This window comes from Mirounga angustirostris, unplaced genomic scaffold, assembly GCF_029215605.1.
Source record: "Mirounga angustirostris isolate CCGP_5_RB_7025 unplaced genomic scaffold, mMirAng1.0.hap1 SCAF_14, whole genome shotgun sequence".
In the NCBI taxonomy this organism is placed as follows: domain Eukaryota; kingdom Metazoa; phylum Chordata; class Mammalia; order Carnivora; family Phocidae; genus Mirounga; species Mirounga angustirostris.
Window position 1 is genome coordinate 85,871,085 of NW_026991722.1, and position 22,552 is coordinate 85,893,636.

The following is a 22,552-nucleotide window of genomic DNA, read 5'->3' on the forward strand; positions in this document are numbered from 1 at the left end:
ACTTTGCATCATGCAAGGTGTGGATGCTAAGGATGCAGGTGTAAACAAGACATGGGCGCCTGGGTGGCTCAGTCAGTTAAGCATCTGACTCTTGATTTTGGCTCAGGGCATGGTCTCAGGGTCGTGTGATCGAGCCCTGCATCAGGCTCCATGCTCAGTGTGGACCTACTTGGGATTCTCTCTTTCTCCCTCTCCCTCAGTCCCTCCCCACCACTCTCTCTGTCTCTCTAAAAACAAAACAAAACAAGGCAGATGTGCCCTCTGCCTTCTGGAAGTTTATAGTCCTGCTGAGTATCTTGAGAAAGTTTAATTTGCATCTCTGGTCTTGGGAGCAAGGTTGGGGGAACAATCAGGGAAGACTTCCTGGAGGAAGTGACATTTACTGAAGGATGAGTCCAAGTTGGCACCAAGAGAGTTCCATGCAGGAGGAATAGCCCATGCAAAGGCCTGGGGGGAGGAAAGTCCTGTGGCATTCAAGGAGCTGAAATATGGCCACATCCACATGGGGTCCTCCAGGCAGCTCAGTCTCTATGACCTTAAGCAAGCCCCCCCTGTCTTCTCCAGACTTCAGTCTCCTCCTCTGTACAGAGAAAACTGGAGCCTTGTCAATCCCCTGGCTTCCCCCAGATCCAGCTAGGAATCCACGGAGGTTCATGAAGGAGGTGGAATATCTTCGTAGATCATTTTAAGGGACGTGGAGAATGGCGCAGTTCGTATAGCAACCCAGCTATTTGGAAAACCAGCATTTTGGAAAATTCTGAGTTCTTTAAGACACCACCAGGGGACCCCTCGGTGCTCAGGAGCAGAAATGTATTCCTGTGACCTCAGGGACTGGGAAGTTAATGCATCCTTCCTAATTTTCAACCCTCAGCATACACAGAAGGCGAGGCTGATGCAACGCTTGAATCCGTCTTTAGCTTCGCCCAGAACCTCACGCCACACTGTGTCCTTGTAGACATCGGGAGATGTTTATTGATCACAGTATAGCACTTTTTCCAGGGAATTTTATGTTAACTCATATAAGCTTGACATAAATTGTATTGCAGATGTCAGGAGTGTCCAAGAGGCTAGAAAAAAAATGAAAAAGAAATATTATATTTACTTGCTTAAGCTCCTCGTTTTGGATTATCTTCCCATAACCTCTGTCATTTTAAAGGAGGCAAGGAAGGAGGTTGACATTTAAAGTGAGCCTATTTTATGCCAGGAACTGTAATAGGGGCTCTGTGGTACGCTACCTTTTGCCTCTCCACCATGGTCCTGCATGGTAGAGAATATTGTCAACATTTTAAAAGACCAAGATTGTTTTTTCCCAATTTAATTTCTATGTGAGGGACAGCAGTTGTAACCTTCCGAAGGCTTGGTAGGAGGCTCTGGGTGGTGTGGTAAATGATCATAGTTTCTACATTGTAACCCATCTAAGGTATTGGGTTCCAAATGCTGCTCCATGACCAACGGCATTAGAGTACAGATAAATGGAAGCTTGGAAGTATAAATTCTTGGAGTCCGCACTCCAGAGATTCTGATCCAGTAGGTCTAGGGTGAAGCCCTGAAATGTAAATTTTTAAAAATAGCTTTATGTAATGCTAACACACCACGGAATTGGAGAAGCAAGAGCTTGGGTCAGTCCCTCAATTACAAAGATCAAGAAAGGAGCGTCTCGAACCGCCACAGGAACCCATGACATCTGCTTCCAATTCTAGAACCTTCTATACAACGTCACATGGTTTAAACATCCTGCACTGCAGGTGGCTCTTTGTTGGCTCTGAGCAAATTTTGGAGGTTCTCATTTAAAAGGGACACAGCTCTTAATTTTGTCTTCCAGAAAGGGAGAAGAGCAGTCCTTCCTATCTGCTTTCAAAAGAGAAAGTCATAATCGTGTGCCAGACAATGTGCTAGATACTTAATGCGGGCGATCTCATCGAATTCTCGTAAAGCATCCTGAGGTGGTGGTTTTCCACAGAGTAATCAGAGGCAAAGTGAATTGTCTAAGGTGACATTTTGGGCATATGTTCTCCCTCTGCAGCCTTTCTTGTTTTCATGAATAAACTTTTGTTCTACCATCCATCCACCCACCTAGCCATCCATCCAAAAAACCCTCACCGATGCTTGCTCCAGGGATGACACATTTGTTTTGTGTTGAAAGTGTTGAGAAGGATCCTGAAGGAGTCTTCTGTCTAAATTCAATGGGAAAGAGTGTGATTGATTAGTGATGCTTGTAATGACTGCAGGAAGGGATAGAGGCAGCACTTGGGCTATTTATCCATCATTTCTGACCTTCCTGGGTGGGTGCCTGGGGGATGACTTGACTCTCCTCCCCGCACTCCAGAAATGAAAAACGCAGGAGGGGGGATAACCAGTCTGACATGGTTGGTGTGGGTCGCCCTCATGTGCCTCTGTCCTTGCTGTCCGCCCCCACCCAGCTCCGCCAGAGGTTTGAGCTGGAGATCGAGCGGATGAAGCAGATGCACCAGAAGGATCGTGAGGACCAGGAAGAGGAGCTGGAAGATGTCCGCCAGTCCTGCCAGAAGCGGGTATGTGAACAGCAAACAGAACTGTGCCCTTGGGCCCTGGCAGGTCTGGTCCTGGTACCATCTTCCTTTGCGTGGGAGGCGGGGAGATGGGTGGATTCTAGGGCCTGGGGACAAACTGTTCCTGCAACCACCGAAGACCTTAGCTGTCAGGGGTGCTAGAGCAGAAATACCTATCTTAAATATGGTCCTAGAACTTCCAGAAGCTACTGGAACTGTCAAGCATCAGCACCCCAAGATTTTTGCCAAAAGCCCATAATGCCATGTAATTGTATACTTTGAGTAAGGACTTAACAGGTTTCGAGGAGGGGACTAGTCTCTTGGGGCTATTTCCTTTGCAAATAGTTTCTTACACTTCATCCAAGCTCCTGCAGACATTTCAAACAGTGGGTAAGAAAGCAATAAATCCTTGCAATCGTACCACCTAGAAACCATCATTATTACTATTTTAAAAGTCATTTCATAGCTCTCTGTCGTTGTACACACACGCATACATATTTATTGAGATATCATTTTCCCTAAATGGGGTCATGCTCTCTTTCCCTCAGCGGTGTGTCCTGGGCCTTTTTCCATGTCAGTAAATACAGATCTAACTTACATATTTAAGAGCTTTAAAAGCAGTCCACCTTAGGCATGTGCTGTAATCTCTTCAACAAGTCCCCTGTGGTTGGGAATTGAGGATTTTCGGATTTTCTGTTACCCTAACCAATGCCGAGATAAACATCCTTACAGATGCATTGATTGATATGAATAGAAGATGCATCTCTTAAGTGGGATGGCTGGAAAGCTGTGGGTTATGGCTCAGTGAACAGGTTTTCTCACTGTGGGACCCCTCCAGGTCCTTCATCATCTCATGGGCAGTTGGATCTCCAAGAAGGGGTGGAGTAGCATTTTCCAAAGCTGATTCCTGTTACAGGCTCCCTCAGCGGTCTGTCTGCAGAGACCTCTAGGCTGTAGGGCTTGAGGGCCTGGGTGTTGGAATTCCCAGACTCTTGGTTTGGATCTCTGCCCTTCCACCTTAACAATGGTGCCATCTTGGGAAAGTGATTTAAAAGCCTTCACTGCTACTTAAGTCCATGCTGTTCCTGGACTCCTTGCTCTGTATCCAGCGCTGGTCACTCAGAGCCTGTTTATAAGACACACAAGAAAGCCAATGTCACTGCTTTTCATTGGAGTCATGGAGTCAAGTCATGCTTGGGTCAGGTCTCAATGTCATCAGCTACCAGGTGTGGGGCTATTGGAGGAACCACACAACCTTACTAATAAGCTTCACTGTTCTCATCTGTAAGATAGGATAATGTGACTACTTGCAGGGTCACAGTGAAGACTCAGGGAGATCTCAGATGGGGAAACATTGCAGCAGTTTTGTAATGGAATCCTTGTTTGTTGGAAAATTACAAGCAATAGTGGATTTCCAGCAGTGGGCCCTGCAGAAGAGCCAATGAACCAGCCGGGTGGTTCCCTTGCTCCTGGATGTGATTCGTCCATCCAAGAGAAGGAGGGCATGGGGCCTTGGTGCCCTGCAGAGCCCACAGCCAAGCATCCTCCTGGGCAGGACTTAAGGGCGTCTTGGTGATTGTCAGAACCTCGGCAGGAGATGGGAGTCTCGCTGAGCACATCTTCGGGCAGATCAGACTGCCTTGGTACCCTGCCCTTACTCCAGGGAAGTGTTTGAGAGCTGAGCCCAATCTTCACCCCCTAGTGGTGGATGCTGCTGCATCTGCTGCCTGTCCTGCTCTTCAAATACTCCTTTTGGGGTACCCCTAAAGCTCAGTCCCTCTGGGGCTTTACATGGATTCATCCCGAGGAATCAAGCACATTCCTTCCCAAACTCCCCAGGGTTGGAAAGAAAGTCAACGATTTTGGACTCATCCAGACCTGTGTGTCCCTGAGTTAAGTCTCAGAACTTCCCTGAGACTCCATTTTCTGATCTAAGACATACAAGCAATGATAGAAAATATTCTGTCCTCCTCTGCTATTGTGAAGAGGAGATAAAAGAATGGGCAGTAGCTTGTAAACTGTAAAGTGCTGTGAGTTTGCATCGAGGGGTCAGTTTCTGCTTTTTCTCCGTTCTTACATATCTGAGAGAAATGAATGGGATTCTTTGAACACCCAGTGAGCACCGTGCACCCAGATGGGTTCTTGTTGTCCATCCGCTTCCTTGCTCCTCTGAAGGATTCTGTGAGGTTTGTGGTCCTGGTTCACAGATGAGAAAACCAGAGTTCAAAATGGTGAAGTGAGTTGCCCAAAGTTACCTAGTGGGGAAGTAGCCAAGCCAGGACTTGAAGCTTAGGTCTCTCTCACTCCCAAGCCCAGTCTCTCACTGAAAATGCTAGATTTAAATTCTTTTTCTTTTGCAAATGTTTAGACCATGGAAGGCCATTTTAGGAAGCATTGATAGAAGTCAGCCTTGGGCAATGCCGCATCCTAGTGCTTCCTGCACATGAATTTGCCAAAGGCTCTGATAAGTCTTGCACTGAAGAACCCGTTAACTCAGTGGTTCCCACACTCATTCTAGCATGGACTTTCCTCCACCTACGTACCCATCACGCCATGGGGAGCCATCCTGCAGAACACACTCCAGAAAACTTTGCCTGGCTTGATACAGAGTCTTTATTATTTTGTGTATTTTTCAAAATGTGTTTTAGCTTTGCCAGCCTCCACTCTAAAAGCAGATATGAGCAGAGGGCCTTGTGTCTCTCACTCTTAAAGTTTTGAAATGGACTTGCTTCTTACGTAAGTGGCCATCAATCATTAGTTTGCCCTCCATGGGCCAGGAGATGGAAGCCCTCTGTCCCTGCCCCTATGCCCTTGTGTGAAGGTTGCACAACTTCTGGTGCATTCTAAAAGTGTCTCAAAGCATCATGAGTGCCCTGAGCCAGGGCCCCGATAAGGTGGAGATGTGACCCAGGCCCTCCTGAGGTGTTTGCATGGACAGATTTATAAAGGGAGAGAGCAAGGTCAGAGAAAGGTACTTTTCTCTTGATGGCAGACACTTGGACTTCATCTAGCGCCTGCTCTGCTCCATCTATCTCTTGCTGTGGCAGGAAATCAATGGTTTCAGCTACCTGGGTGGGAATGGTGATGGCTGTCTGGGGTGGCAGAAGAGCCAGTGTCAGGAGGTAGAACGCTAACTGCTCTTAGCGGCAACTGATTTAGGAGTAGGGGCCTTAGAACGTCTCTCTGACTCAGTTTGCCCACCTATGCAATAGGGTAATTGATACAGCATGGAAAGGGAGGAAGAAGGGGTGGGCAAGGCAGCATATAGGAGAAGGGCTGGCGGGGAAGAGGGTGTGCAAAGGGGTTATCGTGGGGTATTCACTTTAGTGGAGAACACCTGCCTTTGCTGGGTGATTAGAGAAATCAGAGCCAATGAAATGAAATGAGTTGCCCGGAGCCAAATGTCTTAGTCTGTTTGGACTGCTATAACAGAGTATCACAGACCGGGGCTGAGAGGACAAACATTCATCTCTCACAGTTCTGGACACTGGGGAGTCCAAGATCAAGGTGCCAGCAGACTGGGCCTCTGGTGAGGGCCCTCCTCCTGGCTTGCACATAGCTGCCTTCTTGCTGTGTCCTCAGGTGGTGGAGAGAGACAGAAGAAGCAAGCTCTCTGGGATCTCTTCTTAGAAAGGCCCTGATCCCAGTATGGGGGCTCCACTCCCCCGGACCTCACCTAAACCCAGTTATCTCCCAAAGCCTGCATCTTCAGATAATACTGCACAGGGGGGTTTAGAATTTCAACATAGGTATTTGGGAGAGACCTGAACATGTAATCCACAACACCGAGTAATGGCAAATGCAAACTTCTTCCTCTTTTTTTTTTTTTTTTAATGGAGTCACAGTCTATTTGATAAAGAAGGTGGCTACATTTTAATATGTTGGGTATAATGTTGCCCAGAGCCTTAAAAAGTCAGAGTGCCAAGATTTGCAACTATTCAGGCAAGGTCATGGCATAGTAAGGAAACAGCTGTTGGGGAGTGGGCAAGGAACTGGGGGGGCGAGGGCTTCACGGTGAGTGGTGGGGACTCCCCATCATTGGCCAGCTGTCCCCATAATTGTCGGGCTCCCAAGTTCTTAGGCTTCTGAGTTCTCCAACAGAGACACCCACTTCCTAATCGCTAGGGTGGCCTTTGTGGAACAGGGCAAGGGGCTGCGAGCTTCATATCTCACCCCCCCCCCCAGATGGTCTCCCTGTCTTGTGGGTTTTGTCCGGATGGAGCTCATTTAGCCTATGTCTGCATCTGCCCTTTGTGCCCGCAGCTCCGCCAGCTCGAAATGCAGCTGGAGCAAGAATACGAGGAGAAGCAGATGGTCCTCCACGAGAAGCAGGATCTGGAAGGCCTGATTGGAACCCTCTGTGATCAGGTAAGAGGGAAGCCCCAGCAGGCATTTGGGAGAACACATTCCCTGCCTCTAGGCGCTGTTCAGAGAGATGGATCCAAGGGGGAGGACAGCTCAGTAAGTCCTCAGGAAAAGCCAGAGGCCAGTCGGTTCAGCCAGCCTCCACCAGGTCCTCCCAAGTGCCCTCTGGCCCATCAATTGCAGCCCTGTCCACACTCACTGCTCTTCAAAGGAGACCTTCTGGGGTCCACACACAGCAGGGTTCTTGGAAGGACCACGAGAATAAACAGAGTGCGCCTAGCCAGAAGGGACAGACGAGGTCGCCTTGCCTTCAGCAACTGTCGGGGAGGGAGGGTAAGCAGCCCTAGCTTTAAGGGGGTGAATGTGAATGGCGACTGTGTTCACAGCTGGCCTCGTGAGAACAAGACTTCTGCTAGAGGCAGTCAGGCTCAGAGTCGAGCAAATGTAGCTTGAAACCCTCGCTGGGGCCACTTCTGTTACATGGCTTTGGGTGAGCTAATGAACTGCTCTGAGCTTCTGGAGGGCAGAGCCCTGCGGGGAGGTTGCCATGGCTGTATACCAAGGTTTTCAACTGCGGCACTGTGGATATTTCAAGCCACATCGTCCTTTGCTGTAGGGAGGCGGTCCCATGCCCCCTAGGATGCTGAGCAGCATCCCTGGCCTCCACCTACCAAATACCAGCAACATACCACCCCCCTTCGTTGTGACAACCAGAAATGTCTATAGCCATGACCAAATGTCCCCTGAGCACAAAATTAACCTCCGTCTTTGCAAAAAATTCACGGCTGTAAATAAAGCAGCCCGCAGAGCCCAGCACCAGCTCCTGATTTCCCAGGTGAGAGGAAGCGCTCCTCCATCGCCCAGATATTCCTTGCCCTGCCTGTGCTGCCACTACATGAAACCCCAACATCGGAGAGATGCCTGTGGCTTCGATAATTTCTTTTAAAGCCTCACAGGAGTGTATTTTAAGGTCTTTGCTTAACGGGCATGCACTGTCTTTTAATTAGCAATGATCTCGCTGTCTATCAGCAGAGTTATTCTTTCTGGTCACAAAGGAATGTGGACCCTTCTTCAAGCCATCGCCCTAGCGATTAGACAAATAGGTGCTCATTATGTATTTTTAAAAATATTTTATTTATTTATTTGACAGAGAGAGAGAGACAGCACAAGCAGGGAGAACAGGAGAGGGAGAAGCAGACTCCCTGTGAGCAGGGAGGCTGATGCGGGGTTCAATCCCAGGACCTCGGGATCATGACCTGAGCTGAAGGTAGATGCTTAACCAACTGAGCCACCTAGGCACCCCTGTATTTTTTTTAATTGATTAAGTGAGTGAATCTTAGAGCAGGACCACCATAGCATTGAGTGTCTGGGTTGGAAGCTGAAGGAATCCACAGGAAAGCTTTATCATCTTCCTGCTCTGAATTTTCTAGTATCTCAGCCAAGCAAACCAGGCCATTGAGTGCAGAGCCATTGGGGTTACTCTTTCTTTAGCATCAGTGCAAGAGAGCCCAGCCCAATATTTGATTCTAGAATGATAGTGGGAAGTCACCGGGAGAAGGTGGCATTCTATTCAGCATGGTCCACTGGAGGAAACAAAGTAGGTAATCCAGTAAAGAAAGGTTTTTATAGATATTGCTGAAATGAAACATTTTCTGTGGAAACAGAAGGTGACTTGAAATGAATAAAATGCTAATTTCATGTTAGCCACCAAGCTGAAACCTTTAAATAAATGATCACATTTGGTAGTTTTTAATGTTTTATTAAGACATTTGCCAAACACAGGGAAAAGTAGAATGAATAATATAATCAATGCTTATGCACCAAGCACCCAGGGTTCACATAAATTAAAAATCTGCGGTATCAGATTCAGATATTTTTAAGAAAAGAAAACACACTTAAATGTTTGTTTAACATTTGAGTGCCTGGGTGGCTCAGTCGTTAAGCGTCTGCCTTCACCTCAGGTCCTGATCCCAGGGTGCTGGGATTGAGTCCCACATCGGGCTCCCTGCCCTGCGGGAAGCCTGCTTTTCCCTCTCCCACTCCCCCTGCTTGTGTTCCTGCTCTCGCTGTGTTGGCGGCTTTGTTTCCATTCCTAAAGCTCCCACTCCTTCCTCCTTCCTCCTTCCTTCTTCTTTGCTCCCTAGAGGAGACTATCATCCTGTGGTTGGAGTATGGAATTCCCTGGCATATGTATTTGAACTTTAACCACATACAGTAACATGATTCTGCAACTTACTTTATTGCCTTTTGTACCATGTTTGGAGACCACTCCATGATAATATGTGGAACTCTAATTCATTCATCTTTTTTTTAAAGATTTTATTTATTTATTTGACAGAGAGAGACACAGCAAGAGAGGGAACACAAGCAGGGGGAGTGGGAGAAGGAGAAGCAGGCTTCCCACGGAGCAGGGAGCCCGATGCAGGGCTCAATCCCAGGACGCTGGGATCATGACCTGAACCAAAGGCAGACACTTAACAACTGAGCCACCCAGGCGCCCCTAATTCATTCATCTTAACTGCTACACAATATTCTTTTTATTTTTAATTCCATTCTTCTGCTGGTGGATATTTAGTTGTTTCTGTTCTAAGACATAAAACTGCCTTGCCTATTCTTACGTATGTCTCACTGTGCACATGGGCAAGAGTTTCTCCAGAGCATGTATATATTTTGAGATTATGTTTTTAGGTGCATCTAAGTTTATTATTGTTTTATTTCCTTAGCAGATTGTTCCTTTGATTATGATATGGTCCCTCTTTTCTCCTGAATGATTTTTGCCTTATTTTATTTTTCTTGATTTCTTTTTTTTTTAAAGATTTTATTTACTTATTTGACACAGAGAGACACAGCGAGAGAGGGAACACAAGCAGGAGGAGTGGGAGAGGGAGAAGCAGGCTTCCAGCAGAGCAGGGAGCCCGATGTGGGACTCGATCCCAGGACCCTGGGATCATGACCTGAGCCGAAGGCAGATGCTTAACGACTGAGCCACCCAGGCACCCTTGCTTGATTTCTTTTAGTTAGTTTGCCTGCAAGACCTTATTTATTTATTTATATATTTTTTAAAGATTTTATTGATTTATTTGAGAGAGTGAGAGAGTGCATGAGCACAAGAGGGGAAAGGGGCAGAGGGAGAGGGAGAAGCAGACTCCCCGCTGAGCAAGGAGCCCAACATGGAGCTCGATCTCCCAACCCTGAGATCATGACCTGAGCCGAAGGCAGACACTTAACCCACTGAGCCACCCAGGCACCCCTGGCAAGACCTTTTTTAAATCCCTTCATGTTCAACCTTTCCAAATGTGTGTGTGTGTGTGTGTGTGTGTGTGTTGTTTAATTCAGTGTTTTAGTCTCAAATTTTTTTTTTTTAAGATTTTATTTATTTATTTGACAGAAAGTGAGAGAACAAACTGCGAGACAGAGGGAGAGAGAGAAGTAGGCTCTCTGCTGAGCAGGGAGCCTGATGTGGGACTCAATCCCAGGACTCTGGGATCATGACCTGAGCTGAAGGCAGCCGCTTAACCGACTGAGCCACTCAGGCGCCCCAGTCTCAAACTTTTTATAGGAGAATCTAATTCATTTACATTTAGTGCAATGACTGATATATGTGAAGTTATTTATATTCTCTTATTTTGTGTTCAGTATTTGTTGGCTTATTGTCCCTTTTCTTTTCTTCTTCTTTTATTCCTTTCTTGCTTTTGAAGTTTTTTTAATATTAAAGATTTTTATTTATTTATTTGAGAGAGAAAGAGAGAGAGTGCACAAGCTGGGGGAGGAGCAGAGGGAGAGAGAGAGAATCTCAAGCAGACTCTGTGCTGAGCACAGAGCCCAGTGTGGGACTCAGTCCCAAAACCCTGAGATCATAACGAGCTGAAACCAAGAGTCGGATGCTTAACTGGCTGAGCCACCTAGGTGCCCCATAGATAACTATTTAATTGTAGTTTTTTGTAACATACCGTATTTGATTTTTACAACAATTCTGTGGGAAAGGTATTATTAGTTCCTTCTTATAAGTGATAGAATTGAGGCTCAAAAGCTAAAGCAAATTGCTCAAGATCATATAGCTTGTTAGTGGCCTAAGTGGATTTGTAATGGAGTCTGTATTATTTGAAAGCCTGTATTTTTAAAATCTAGCACTGTGCTGCTTAAAAATGGTTAAGGTCCAGTTAATTAGAAACAACGTTTTTTTGACCATGTTGATTTTTTTCAGAATGTTATCCATTCTCTCTCTTAGCCTCAATCTCCCCATCTATAAAGTGGTTGATTATCCTTACCAGCATTTCAAGATTATATTTTTAAAGTGCTCAGAGAGATCCTTGACAACAGACATTTAACAACTGCCCCAGACAATTTGGCTTTATGATAAATGGTGAAACAGTTGAGATTTGAATACGGTTGCCCACAACAACACTAAACATCATTTAGATTTATTGGTTAATTATTCACTAGCTTTATCTAAATTTGGATCTTTGTGCTACAGAATGCAAACTTGCAGGATGACATTTATTTCCCATTAACCTAATGAGCTCTCCCTCTCTCTCTCTTTTTTGCTCTCCTCTCCTGTATCAATTCATTATGAAGGGGAGGGTGACTTGTCTGAGGTTTTTGTTGTGAGTTGGGTTTGCAAAGATCCCTCTGGAAAGGAGACAGATGGCAGCATTTTCAGGGTCTTCCTGGCAGGGATGGTGGTAATATCTGAGCCGTGGTCAGTGCCAACATCAAGGAATGTCCCTGATGCCAACCTGCCCTGCAGGAGAATGAATGCTCTTTATACTCTGGGATGTGTGAAGAGCAAGAACAGATAAAAAAGAAAAAAATAAGAGAGATGCTGAGTATGCTGCTTGAATGCAATCATGGTAATGAACCTGGGCTCGAATTAGTGAATCATGATTCAGGTTCCCCTAAGGCACTACAGTGCAGTGGTTAAAGACTTTGCATTCTAATGCTGAGCTGCCTGGGTTCAAATCCCCGCTGCATAGCCACGCCATCACCTTGAGTAGATCACTTACTCTATGTCAATTTCACCACCTCTGCCTCCATTTTCTCATGACAGTATGTAAGAGTCTCACCTTGCTCACAAGACATGAGCTGGCCCCAGGTAACTTCTCTTGCTCTGTGATCTGCCCCACCTCCATGTTTTATGCCCTCATGCTAATCACTGGAACCAGAGGCACCAGACTTTCTCAGCCCTCTGTCTTTGCTCATGGCATGGCTTCTTCTTGGAATGTTCTTCCCATACCTCACCTGGCTCCCACTTACCTAAGATTCTTCCTGATTCCATCTAAGCCTGAGCTGGCTGATGTTCCTCTCTGTTTCCATAACACCTTCCCTTAAATTAAAGAGCAAAACCTACCTCTTTTATCATCCATTTCACTGAAATCACCTCTTTCCAGTCAGGACAACTGGATTCCTATCATCCGAACTCTGCCACTCGGTGGAGGCGGGATCTTGGGCCAATTACTTCCCGCTCTGTAGGCTTCAGCTTCATCATCTGTAAAATGGGAACTGTAATACTACACACCTCATAGATTCTTCATGAGGACCAAACGTGTTAACTCCCATAAAGGGTTTAGAACAGTGTCTGACACTTAGAAAGCTCTCTATAAATGTGAGCTATTTCTGCTTTTATAAAGGCAATAGAAATTATAATGTCTATTTTTAAGAGATTGTCACAGGAGTTAAATGTAATAACGTGTGATGAAGGGCCTGGCATAATGTCCAGTTCTGATCTCAGCTCAGCAGGTGAGATTATGTTATATATATATATATATGTATATATGTATACACATACGAACACACACACACACACACACACATATATGGGACCAACATTTAAAACTTAAAGCAATACCTTTGAGAACAAAGAGGCTAGATCTGAAGAACCAACTCATTTTTCAAAGAATTCCAAACTGGGAGTGGAGAAATAGTAATGCAGAACCTAGAGGAGTGCGTTCTAGGTCATCAGACAATACTCATAATTCTTTATATTTATAAAGCGCTTGACAGCATACGAAGTGTTCTCTGGTCCATTATCATGCCTGATCCTTGTCTTATCTCAACATGGAGGATGGAGTTTTTATTTTTTTTACCTTATTTTTATAGGTGAGTTGCCTTGGGTTCAGAGAGGTGACCCCACACAGCCATACACCCCTCTGCTAGCAAATGGCGAGCCAGGGTTTAGAACCTGGGCCACCCCGTTCCAAACCCCACCTTCTTTCTAGAATATTCCAGGGCATTGGGAGCATCCCAGGAAATGGTTCTGGAAAGGCATAGGTATCCAGGTGTGTAGAAATTGGGTCCTATGGCTGACACACCTACACCGCGTTTTCTTGAAAACTCCCCATCTGATCGACGGTGCCGTGTTCTCTCCGCTGGTCTCCTGAGGAGGCCAAGAAGGGGGCTGTTCATTTCTTTCCGAGTTTCAGAGATGCTCAGATGGTGCTTTTCCCATCAGCACCACTTCTAGGGGAGACCACGGGCTTCAGTGTTTCGTGTCGGGCCTCTGGGGTAATCTTGCACCTGACTCCGCTCACCTCAGCCTGTACTGTCAGCCCCTGGGGGTTGTCGCCGTCCTGGCGCTGAGTCTAGGATGTGGCTTCTGCAGGAGTCACTGGACAGCTACCCACTTGGAAGGCCTACACATTCAGGATGCTGGGGGAAGGAAGGCGCTCGCTTCTGGGTTGCATCCCTCTGCAGAAAATGGCCTCGCGCCTTAACCTGGCAAAGGAGACCAGCTCAAGGGACAGAAAAACTTGATTTAGACCTCCAAAAACAGCACAGCTTTTTTTTTTTTTTTTTTAGATTTTATTTATTTATTTGACAGAGACAGAGACAGCGAGAGCAGGAACACAAGCAGGGGGAGTGGGAGAGGGAGAAGCAGCCTTCCTGAAGCTGAGCTGAGAGCCCGATGTGGGACTCGATCCCAGGACCCTGGGATCATGACCTGAGCCGAAGGCAGTTGCTTAACCAACTGAGCCACCCAGGCGCCCAGCACAGCTATTTTTAATACTATTTACTGAGGTGCAACATACATGCTGGGAAGCATAGTGTACCCCACTCTACGGCTCAGTGAATTTGCATGAACAGAGATGCAGCACCCACAGGAAGAGCATGAATAGTCCCTCAGGAGTCTCCGGCCCTATCCAGTCTCAGCCCCGGCTGGGTAATTGCTGTCCTCACTTCGGTCACCAGAGGGCCTCGCCCGAGCTGTAGGCTCTTACAAGGTGAGGAGAGGCCATATGGATGACACGAGTGCAAAAGGTAAGACCCAGTGACTTTGGATGTCTCTAGGCTGTGAAAACAGCAGTGAGCGCAGCTCATATTCGTGTGCCTTTACTATGAGTCAGGCCTTCGGCTAAACACCAACTTAATTCCCATAGCAGTCCCGTGTGGTTGATGCCATTCCCATTTTGCAGATGTGGAAACTGAGGCTCAGGGAGGAGAAGGGTCTTGTCCAGGGTCCCACAGTGTGAGAGGCAGGGGCAGGATTTGAAGCCAGGGAAGCCTGGTTCTGGAAAACTCGGACCCTGTCCAATGCTCTGCTGTCTTAGCTCACAAGAGCCTTCCCTTGGCTTCCAGATCGGCCATCGAGACTTTGACGTGGAGAAGCGTCTTCGGAGGGACCTCAGAAGGACTCATGCGCTATTGTCAGACGTGCAGCTCCTTCTGGGGAGCATGGAGGATAGCAAGACGTCGGTCAGCAAGGAGGAGCTGGAGAAAGTGCACAGCCAGGTGGGTGTCATGGGGGCCCCTTAGGACCAGGCTGGGGGGGATGCTGCAGCCGGCCAGGGGACGGTGGCTCTCGGTCCCAGGTATGGGTGTGGCCACATCACCGACTTTCACAGACCTGCATGGAGATGGGAGACACTGAGGGGCTGGGCGGGTCACATGAAGGTGGTCGATGAGGAGCAGGGGTTTATAAGGGATGGACGAGTTCAGTTCCCTTCCTCAGGGCTGAGGCAGAATGCATCTCAAGGACGTGGGCAGATCGGGGGCCTGGGGCAGGATGGCTGCGTGCGGCGCATGAGCGTGTGTGTGTGCATGGATGTGTGTCGTGGCCGCCTAGGCTGAGTATGAAACAAACAGTAATCGTGCTCTTAAAGCAGAGCTCGAACCACCACCACCACCAACAGCACCGATTAGAACGGTAATGATGTTGATCTCTGGCTGTCACCTTCAGGAGCACCCACCGTGTCCCACTTATGCTATACAGGATGGCCCATCGAGTTCCCCGGAGAGCCGAGGGAGACGGCAGAGAGGGGAGGAGACCCACCCAGAGTCACACAGCTAGAAAGTGTCAGAGCCAGGATTCGAACTCAGGGCTCCACCCTCCCCAGCTGCCTCAGAGGAGGACCGGAGGCGGGTGGGCGGTGAGGCCAGGCAGAAGCCAAGGACCTCCAGAGGTGGGACGGGCTTGGGCTGGGCCAAGTGCAGACGGAGCGGCCCAGGGCGGGAGGTGTTGAATGGGTCCGATCCCGCAGCGGGGTGGGGGACCTGGGGAGCGAGGTCCCAGAGCGGGGACTCAAGACTTGTTTCCTGTGCCCGCGGGGAGCTGGAAACAATGCAGGGAAGCTCAGAGCCCCAGTGGGGATGTTGCTCACATGCTTCTAACCCACACCTCCTGAGGATAAAACCATTTGCACCAAAGCCAGGTGTGGGGAGATGGAAGGCATTTCCCGCTGCCTTCACCACCTCACCTTCTCAGAGTGTTGCCTTCCCTTCTTCCTCCTTCTCTGGCCTTCTCTCATGAGGCCTCAGGCCTGACACGTGGGCTGTGCGCATGTGTATCTTCACAGAGATTATCCCCAGAAGCTCGGATGGGTTATCTGTACTTTTTGTACTCTCAGGCAAAACTGTATACTTCCTGATGGCAAGACTATGCTTTATTTGTGTCTCATGATGCCTGTCCAGTTCACTGCGCATAATAAATACTGAATAAATGCCTGCCTGTTGAGTTCAATGGACTCACTCACCTAATGAGGAAATGAAGGAACAGAGAGGGTGAGAGATTTGCCTGAGGTCACACAGCCAGTGAAAGGCAAAGCTGGGCCTTGAACCCACATTCCCTGACTCACCTGGGTGGCTCAGTCATTAAGCATCTGCCTTCGGCTCAGGACATGATCCCAGAGTCCTGGGATCAAGTCCCACGTTGGGCTCCCCGCTCTTTGGGAAGCGGGAGGTAGCAGAGTCTAGAAACTGGATCTAGAGGCTTCTTCACTTCCTGTCTCTGGTGTCAGTTTCCCATCTGTAAAATGAAAGATTTCAGGTAGAGATTATAGCCTACGGGAGAAACCCCCTCCTTTTTTTTTCCAAACTAAATTCTAGGCTTGATTCAGATTTTGTGAGTTTCTCCATTAATTCTTTTTCCTGTTCCGGGACCCATCCCAGGGCATGATCCTGTGTTTGCTTGGCCTGCCTGCCCAGTCTCCTCTGGTCTGGGACAGTTTCCCAGTCCTACCTTGCTTTTCATGACCTTGACAGTTTTGAGGAGTACCGACCAGGTATCCTGGAAAGCATCCCCCTAATCTGGGTTTGTGTGATGCTTTTCTCATGATTGGACCAATTTGGTGGGTTTTTGGAGAAAATAGCCCAGAAGCTCAGAGGGGCTCTTCTGTCTCCATCATTCTCTGATTTTTAGCAGTTTCTTTGTTTAGCAGCCATGCTCTGCTAGGGTGACCGACCATCCTGGCTTGTCCTTGATGGTCCCGGTTTTAGGGCTCAAAGTCCCATGTCCTGGGTAAGCCCTAGACAAACCAGGACAGTTGATCACTCTGTTCTCTTCAGGGCCATGTCAGGAAACTAGAATCACCTGGGCTTCAGTGCATCCCCTCACTCAATCCTCATACCCTCTCATATGTGCCCATTGTACAGATGGGGAAATCCTGTTGAGAGCTGGAAAGTGACGTGCCCAAGGCAGCACAGCAGCTGAGTGGCAGAGCTGGGATTCAAATCCAGGGCTCATGATTCTAAGTGTAGAATCTAGGGGTTCTTTTGCCTGTCTGTTTGGCTGTCCACGTGTGTGGAAGACCCTTAGCCTTTTGACTTGCCTCAAGTGGGCAGAGTTATCGGAGCCCCTGGTCAGGGGCCAGGCCTATTGGGTTCACGCAGCCCCCTTGCTCTTCCTGCCTCCCCCCAAATGTTCCTAGTGCCACAGCCTCCCAGCATCCCCCTCCCTACAGGTGATTGTTCTTGAAAAGGAACCATGATGGTTTTGTTGCTTCTTCTTCTTCCTTTTTTAAGTATTCATGAGAAACCTCCCTCTGCAGGGTTAAAATGTGTGTTCTTGAAAAATAGTGGTATTTAATGAAGGCGCCTCGAGCTGAATCAAAGAGCTTCATTCTTCTGAAACTCCTTCTTCCCCGTCTCTGCATCCGGCTCCTATCAAAGGGAATTCACAACCTTGGCTTTCTGTTGCTGTTGTCATGGAAATCGTTATAAGGATGGGATTGCATGGACCAGAGGTCAGGGTACAGTTGCTTCGGCTGCCAGGACACGTGTCCCGGATGCCGGAGTCAGAGCTAATCAAATAAAGCGGTGATGACATTGGGCATCACTGTGTTTTCTCTCCCAGCGAAGGTATTTGTCCTTTACCTGAAGGCTCCAGGGACAGAGGTGGGGAGAGCAGACAGGAGGGGACAGGGAGAGGGAGCTAACTTTGCTGCCATCTGTGCCCTAAGTGCTGGGTCGGACACTGAACAACTTCATACATTCCTTCCTTCCTTCACTCATTCATGATTCATGAGGCACCTACTGTGTGTCAGGTGATGTGCTCCATCTAGGTGTGTAATGGTTAGTCAGACAGGTACCCTCCCTCATGAAACTTACATCTTTTTTTTTTTTAAAGATTTTGTTTATTTATTTGACAGAAAGAGACACAGTGAGAGAGGGAGCACAAGCAGGGAAAGCGGGAGAGGGAGAAGCAGGCTTCCCGCGGAGCAGGGAGCCCGATGCGGGGCTTGATCCCAGGACCCTGCGATCATGACCTGAGCCGAAGGCAGATGCTTAACTGACTGAGCCACCCAGGCACCCCGAAACTTACATCTGATGGCAAAGAAGACAAGCAAAGAGTGATACAAATACGTAGAAACATCCCACACCTTAATATGGGTATTAAAGGAAATAAACAAGGTTCTGGAATAAGGACTTGCAAGGGGTCTCGTGTAGCTTGGGTGGTCAGCTAAACTACCTTGGGAGAAGGAGAAGAAGGCAGGGACCCAAACGTATAGGACCCAGAAGGTTTGGATTTTATTCCAAGGGCCATGCGAAGCCATTGGGAGGTTTCGAACAGAGAGTGACATGATCTGATTGACGATTTAGAGGATCGCTCTTCTGTATGGAGAATGGCTGGGGAGGGGATGATGATGCCATTAGGAGGCAATGGACCCTTCCAGGCTGGAGGAAATGGTCATCTGGGTTAAGTGGTGAGAATGCTGGCTAGAAGGGACAAACTTAGGGCTGGTTGGAAGGCTATGGGACTTGTGGATGCCTGATGGCAACAGCAAGTGCTCACCATCACTGCAGGAGGGGGTATTTCTATTTTTGACTCATTTAACCAATAAAGAAACCATCTGAGTAACTTACCCAAGGGCACCCAGCAATGTATGTCTGAAAGCTTCGGATGCCAACAGTTCTGCGCCTGCGCAACTTGGTTGGTATAATCCCTATTATTCCTACTAACATTTGGACCTATTATGTTAACATAACACCTACTATGTACCAGGGTTTTCCTTGGTGTCTTGGGATCCCCAAACTTGGCTGTACATTCGATAACTTAAGCACCGTTTAAAAATCACAGGTTCTGGATCCCACTCGCAGATAGTCTTTTCTTTCTTTTTCGTTAAGTCTGGGTTGGCACCTGGTATCTACCTTTCTAAACCATCCCATCAGAGGATTCAACTGGGAATCGAGGGCCTCGTTTATCTCTCAAAACTCCCTTTCAAGTTCGGTGGCAGCGTGTCCATTTTGCAGATGAGAAAACTGACAGTGAGTTTATATTAGTGTGACGGATCTTTGTTCTGCAGTTTTAAAATGAATTAAATTTGAGTCCAGAGGACTGGATCTGGCACTTGCTAATCTTGTGACTTTTGGTGTGTGACGTGACCTCCCAGAGACTTTTTCTCAAAGTGGAGAGTTCTCCTGCTGGCCCAGTGCTTGTGGGGGGCTGTTGAGGTCAGGCCAGCGAGGGTCTTCAGGAACAGTGAACACTCCCAGCAGCCCTTGCAGCTCGCTAACCTCGGTGCTGGAGAACCCAGAGGCACGGATGAGGGAATTGTTTGAATGCCCCTGTTAAAGAACTATTTGCGTTCAGCAGATACTGATACGGTCACCACTCTGGGACAGATTGGAGGCCAGGCTGCGGGGATAAGGAGTAGACCATACGGTCCCTTCCCTCAAGGAGGCTCCCTCCCAGTCTGCAAGAGGCAGACCGAGGAGCAGACTCGTGCCAAGCAGACTGATAAGCTCCTTACTGGGGAGAAGGGGGAGGTGGCGGTTAGCTAAAGAGGATGCCTGGAAGCTGGTGGCTTCTGCTGTCTCTTTAAAGGTGGAAATGAATTGCTGGTTGGGGGGAGGATGCCAAAGAGCATAAAGGGATAGAGGCACGTGGAGACAGGGAGTATATGCCTCCTGACAGGGTATTGCTGGAGTATCAAGTGTGCGGGGGTAAGAGCAGAGAGGGTGATGTTGGTAGTTGAGACTGGAGCTGGCTCAGGAATGGTTTGGTGATGGGGAGCCATGGAGAGTTACAGAGCAGAGATGGGTGTGGTCAGAAGTGCTTGTAAGACATGTCAGGATTCCAGGTCCCAGCGGAAGCCCTGATGTACCTGGTGCCAGGCTGAACCAGCAGCACGGGAGAGTTCCCTTAGACAGATTATCTTCCAGAATCTCTGGATGCTGCCCTTGCGGACAGGCATCCTCTCTGCCCCTTGCCCCACCATCTAGAACCCCAAGGGAATTATTTGGCTCTTTCCACCCAGTTTCCCTCCATGGGGAGCCTTGGCTATATCTCAGATTACACCTGCGGCTGGAGACCCTTGCAATAAAACATGGAATACGCCTAGAGGCAAGGTAGACCCTCTAGGATCCAAATCCTGCCTCCGTGACCTAATTAGAAACTCGAAGACAATGATTTTTAAAACGGAGAGCTCCCCACTAGCTCCCGTGTCCCCCGTCACAGGTGTTGGCTGATGGGAGACAGGTTTCTGGGCACACAGTTTCACAAGACCTCACGGAACAGGTAGACAAGGCAACGTGTGGGGTTGCTCGGATTTGGATGACACCTGTTCTTTAGGAGCCAATTACTAATTAATTCCCATGGAATGTTTCCACTGGAAACACACTAATCTGGAGACAGAAGCAATCCCAACAACGAAGATCTGTAATTGAGATAATCACCGTGCATAAATAACATCTGCAAGAAGCAGATACACGCACCTGACTCCCGACGGGAAAGTGGAAGATGTTTTCTCCAGGGCGGTGGTTGCTTTTTTTTTTTTTTTTTCCCCTTTCATTTGATTCATGCCTTTGACCTTAGTCTCTTCCCCAAAGGAAATATGGTATTCGCTTTTTGTTAAATGGAGGCCCCTTCCCCCGCTCAGCTCTTGCATTTACTTACTTAAAGCCGGGGAGGGCCGGGGGGCCGTGTTCACACCTTCCTGCGGAGCGCAAAGCTCTCACCTAGTCTTCGTACCCCTAAATAGCTCCTCAGTCTGTCCCCTCCCTTCTCCCCCTTATCAGCCAACACCTGGAGCTCTCATTTGGGGTTCTGTCATGTCTGCTGGCCTCTGGCCTTGTCCAAGCCATCTTAACTGCCACCTGATCTTTGGAGAGAGAATTTGGGGGTGGGGAGGGGCAAAGGGAGAGAGAGGATCCCAAGCAGGTTCCACGCACAACCCTGAGATCTTGACCTGAGCCAAAATCAAGTGTTGGACTCGCAAACGACTGAGCCACCTGGGTGCCCCTGGAAAGAGAATTTTTTAAATTCATGTACAGTCTTGGTTCTTTGTGGTCAGGATCCACCAGTGGCTTCCCATTGCCCTCAGAATACAGTGCGGGTTCCTCAAGGTGACCTTTATGGATGCAGAGTCTGGCTCCCGTGCTCCTGACACTCCTGACCAGCCGCTAAGAGACAGTTTGGGGTCCCTCACACCTGTCCCACCTGTCCCACCTTTGCCCAAGCTGTGCCCTCTCGCTTCTGCCCTCTGAAACCTCTTCGCCTACTAAAGATCTAGTTCTCTTCTGAGCTTGGGTTTGGGTATTGTCTCTGGGAGCCATCTCTGACCCCCACAGGGGCTGTGTGAGGGCCCACTTCCCTTGTCTCACTGTCTCCTGGGTTTAGATCTAGAACAGTACACATCATTCTCTCACAATCACTGCCTTTGCTTGCCTGGGTCCCCCGTTTACCTTCCAGCTCCTTTAAAGGCAGGGACCGGACTAAGTACAAGTACCAAGAGGCTTGTACAAAGTCACAAAGGCATTAAGAGATGAAGATGGGAGTTGAACCCACAGACTTCAGTAGCTATGAGTTTAGTATGTGCTACGTCAGACCACGAATGTATCTCCTGTTGGCCCTCTGCCCCCTCTGGGCCCTCACACCCCTTTGGAAAGCCCCAGATGCTCCTGTAGGCTCAGCTTCTGTGTTCCTTCTGATTGGCCCATTGGGCCTGGTGTGTCGTCTACATGATGAACTCCCAGCCGTGGTCAGGCAACAGCCCGAGCTCCCACTGCTAGTGCTCGGAAGACTGATAACACTTGCCTCCTCCCCAGTGCCTTTAGACAGGACGTTTGTCACCCCGTGTCACCCATACTTCCATGAGACATTGAAAATAATGAATCTGCTCTGGGAAGATGACTCTGATGGGAGTCTTTTGTGTGAGTGAGCACCTTTGGAACGCTTCTCTCCAGCCAGGAACCACAGGAAAGGTGGCCTGGGTATTTTATTTGAAGACTATTTTTTTTTTCCCTTTTTAAAGATGATGTGGGAGTGAATTGATTCAATATTAGCATAACCTCCTGTCAGAGGAGATAAAAACTGAAGTGTAATTGGGTGAGAACATGGTTATCGAGGGCCTGTTCACCCCACAAATATTGACACTTCCAGTGCTGTTATAAATGAAGTGGGGGATGGCTGGTTTCACTATAGGCAGGGAGTGATGTCTATACGTCTCCCCAAAAGGACCTGTTACCATTGAGCGCTGTGGAGGGCCAGGCCCTAGAGCAGCCTAGCCATCATAGTCATCTTAACAATGAGGATATTGGGGTGCCTGGATGGCTCAGTTGGTTAGGCGTCTGCCTTCGGCTCAGGTCATGATCTCAGGGTCCTGGGATCGAGCCCCGCATCGGGCTCCCTGCTCAGTGGAGAGCCTGCTTCTCCCTCTGCCTCTGCCCCTCTCCCTGCTCATGCACTCTCTCTCTCTCTCTGTCAAATAAATAAATAAAATCTTAAAAAAAAAAAAAAAAAAGCAATGAGGATATTGATGGCAAGCAACCGTTGTTTACGTTGTACCAGACATGGGGCCAAGCACTTAGATGCCATGACTTAATTTGAGCCCCTCAACCACTTGAATGTAGTGAACACCGCATGAGCATGGCCTTTTCTATTTGGGGCCAGAGTATAGGAGTGGGTCTGCAAACCGCAGGTGCTCTGCGGATGAGTAGGGACTCACAGG

At 48.2% G+C, this 22,552-nt stretch overlaps 1 protein-coding gene across 1 annotated transcript in view; it reads left to right on the forward strand.

Moving 5' to 3' along the window:
• MYO18B (myosin XVIIIB) overlaps positions 1-22,552 on the forward strand; it is a 231,565-nt gene that overhangs the window by 125,543 nt on the left and 83,470 nt on the right. Inside the window, exons 31-33 of the mRNA XM_064577697.1 lie at positions 2,421-2,531; positions 6,792-6,896; positions 14,466-14,618. Of these exons, the coding sequence (XP_064433767.1) occupies positions 2,421-2,531; positions 6,792-6,896; positions 14,466-14,618 (369 nt within the window). The remainder of the gene's footprint in view (positions 1-2,420; positions 2,532-6,791; positions 6,897-14,465; positions 14,619-22,552) is intronic.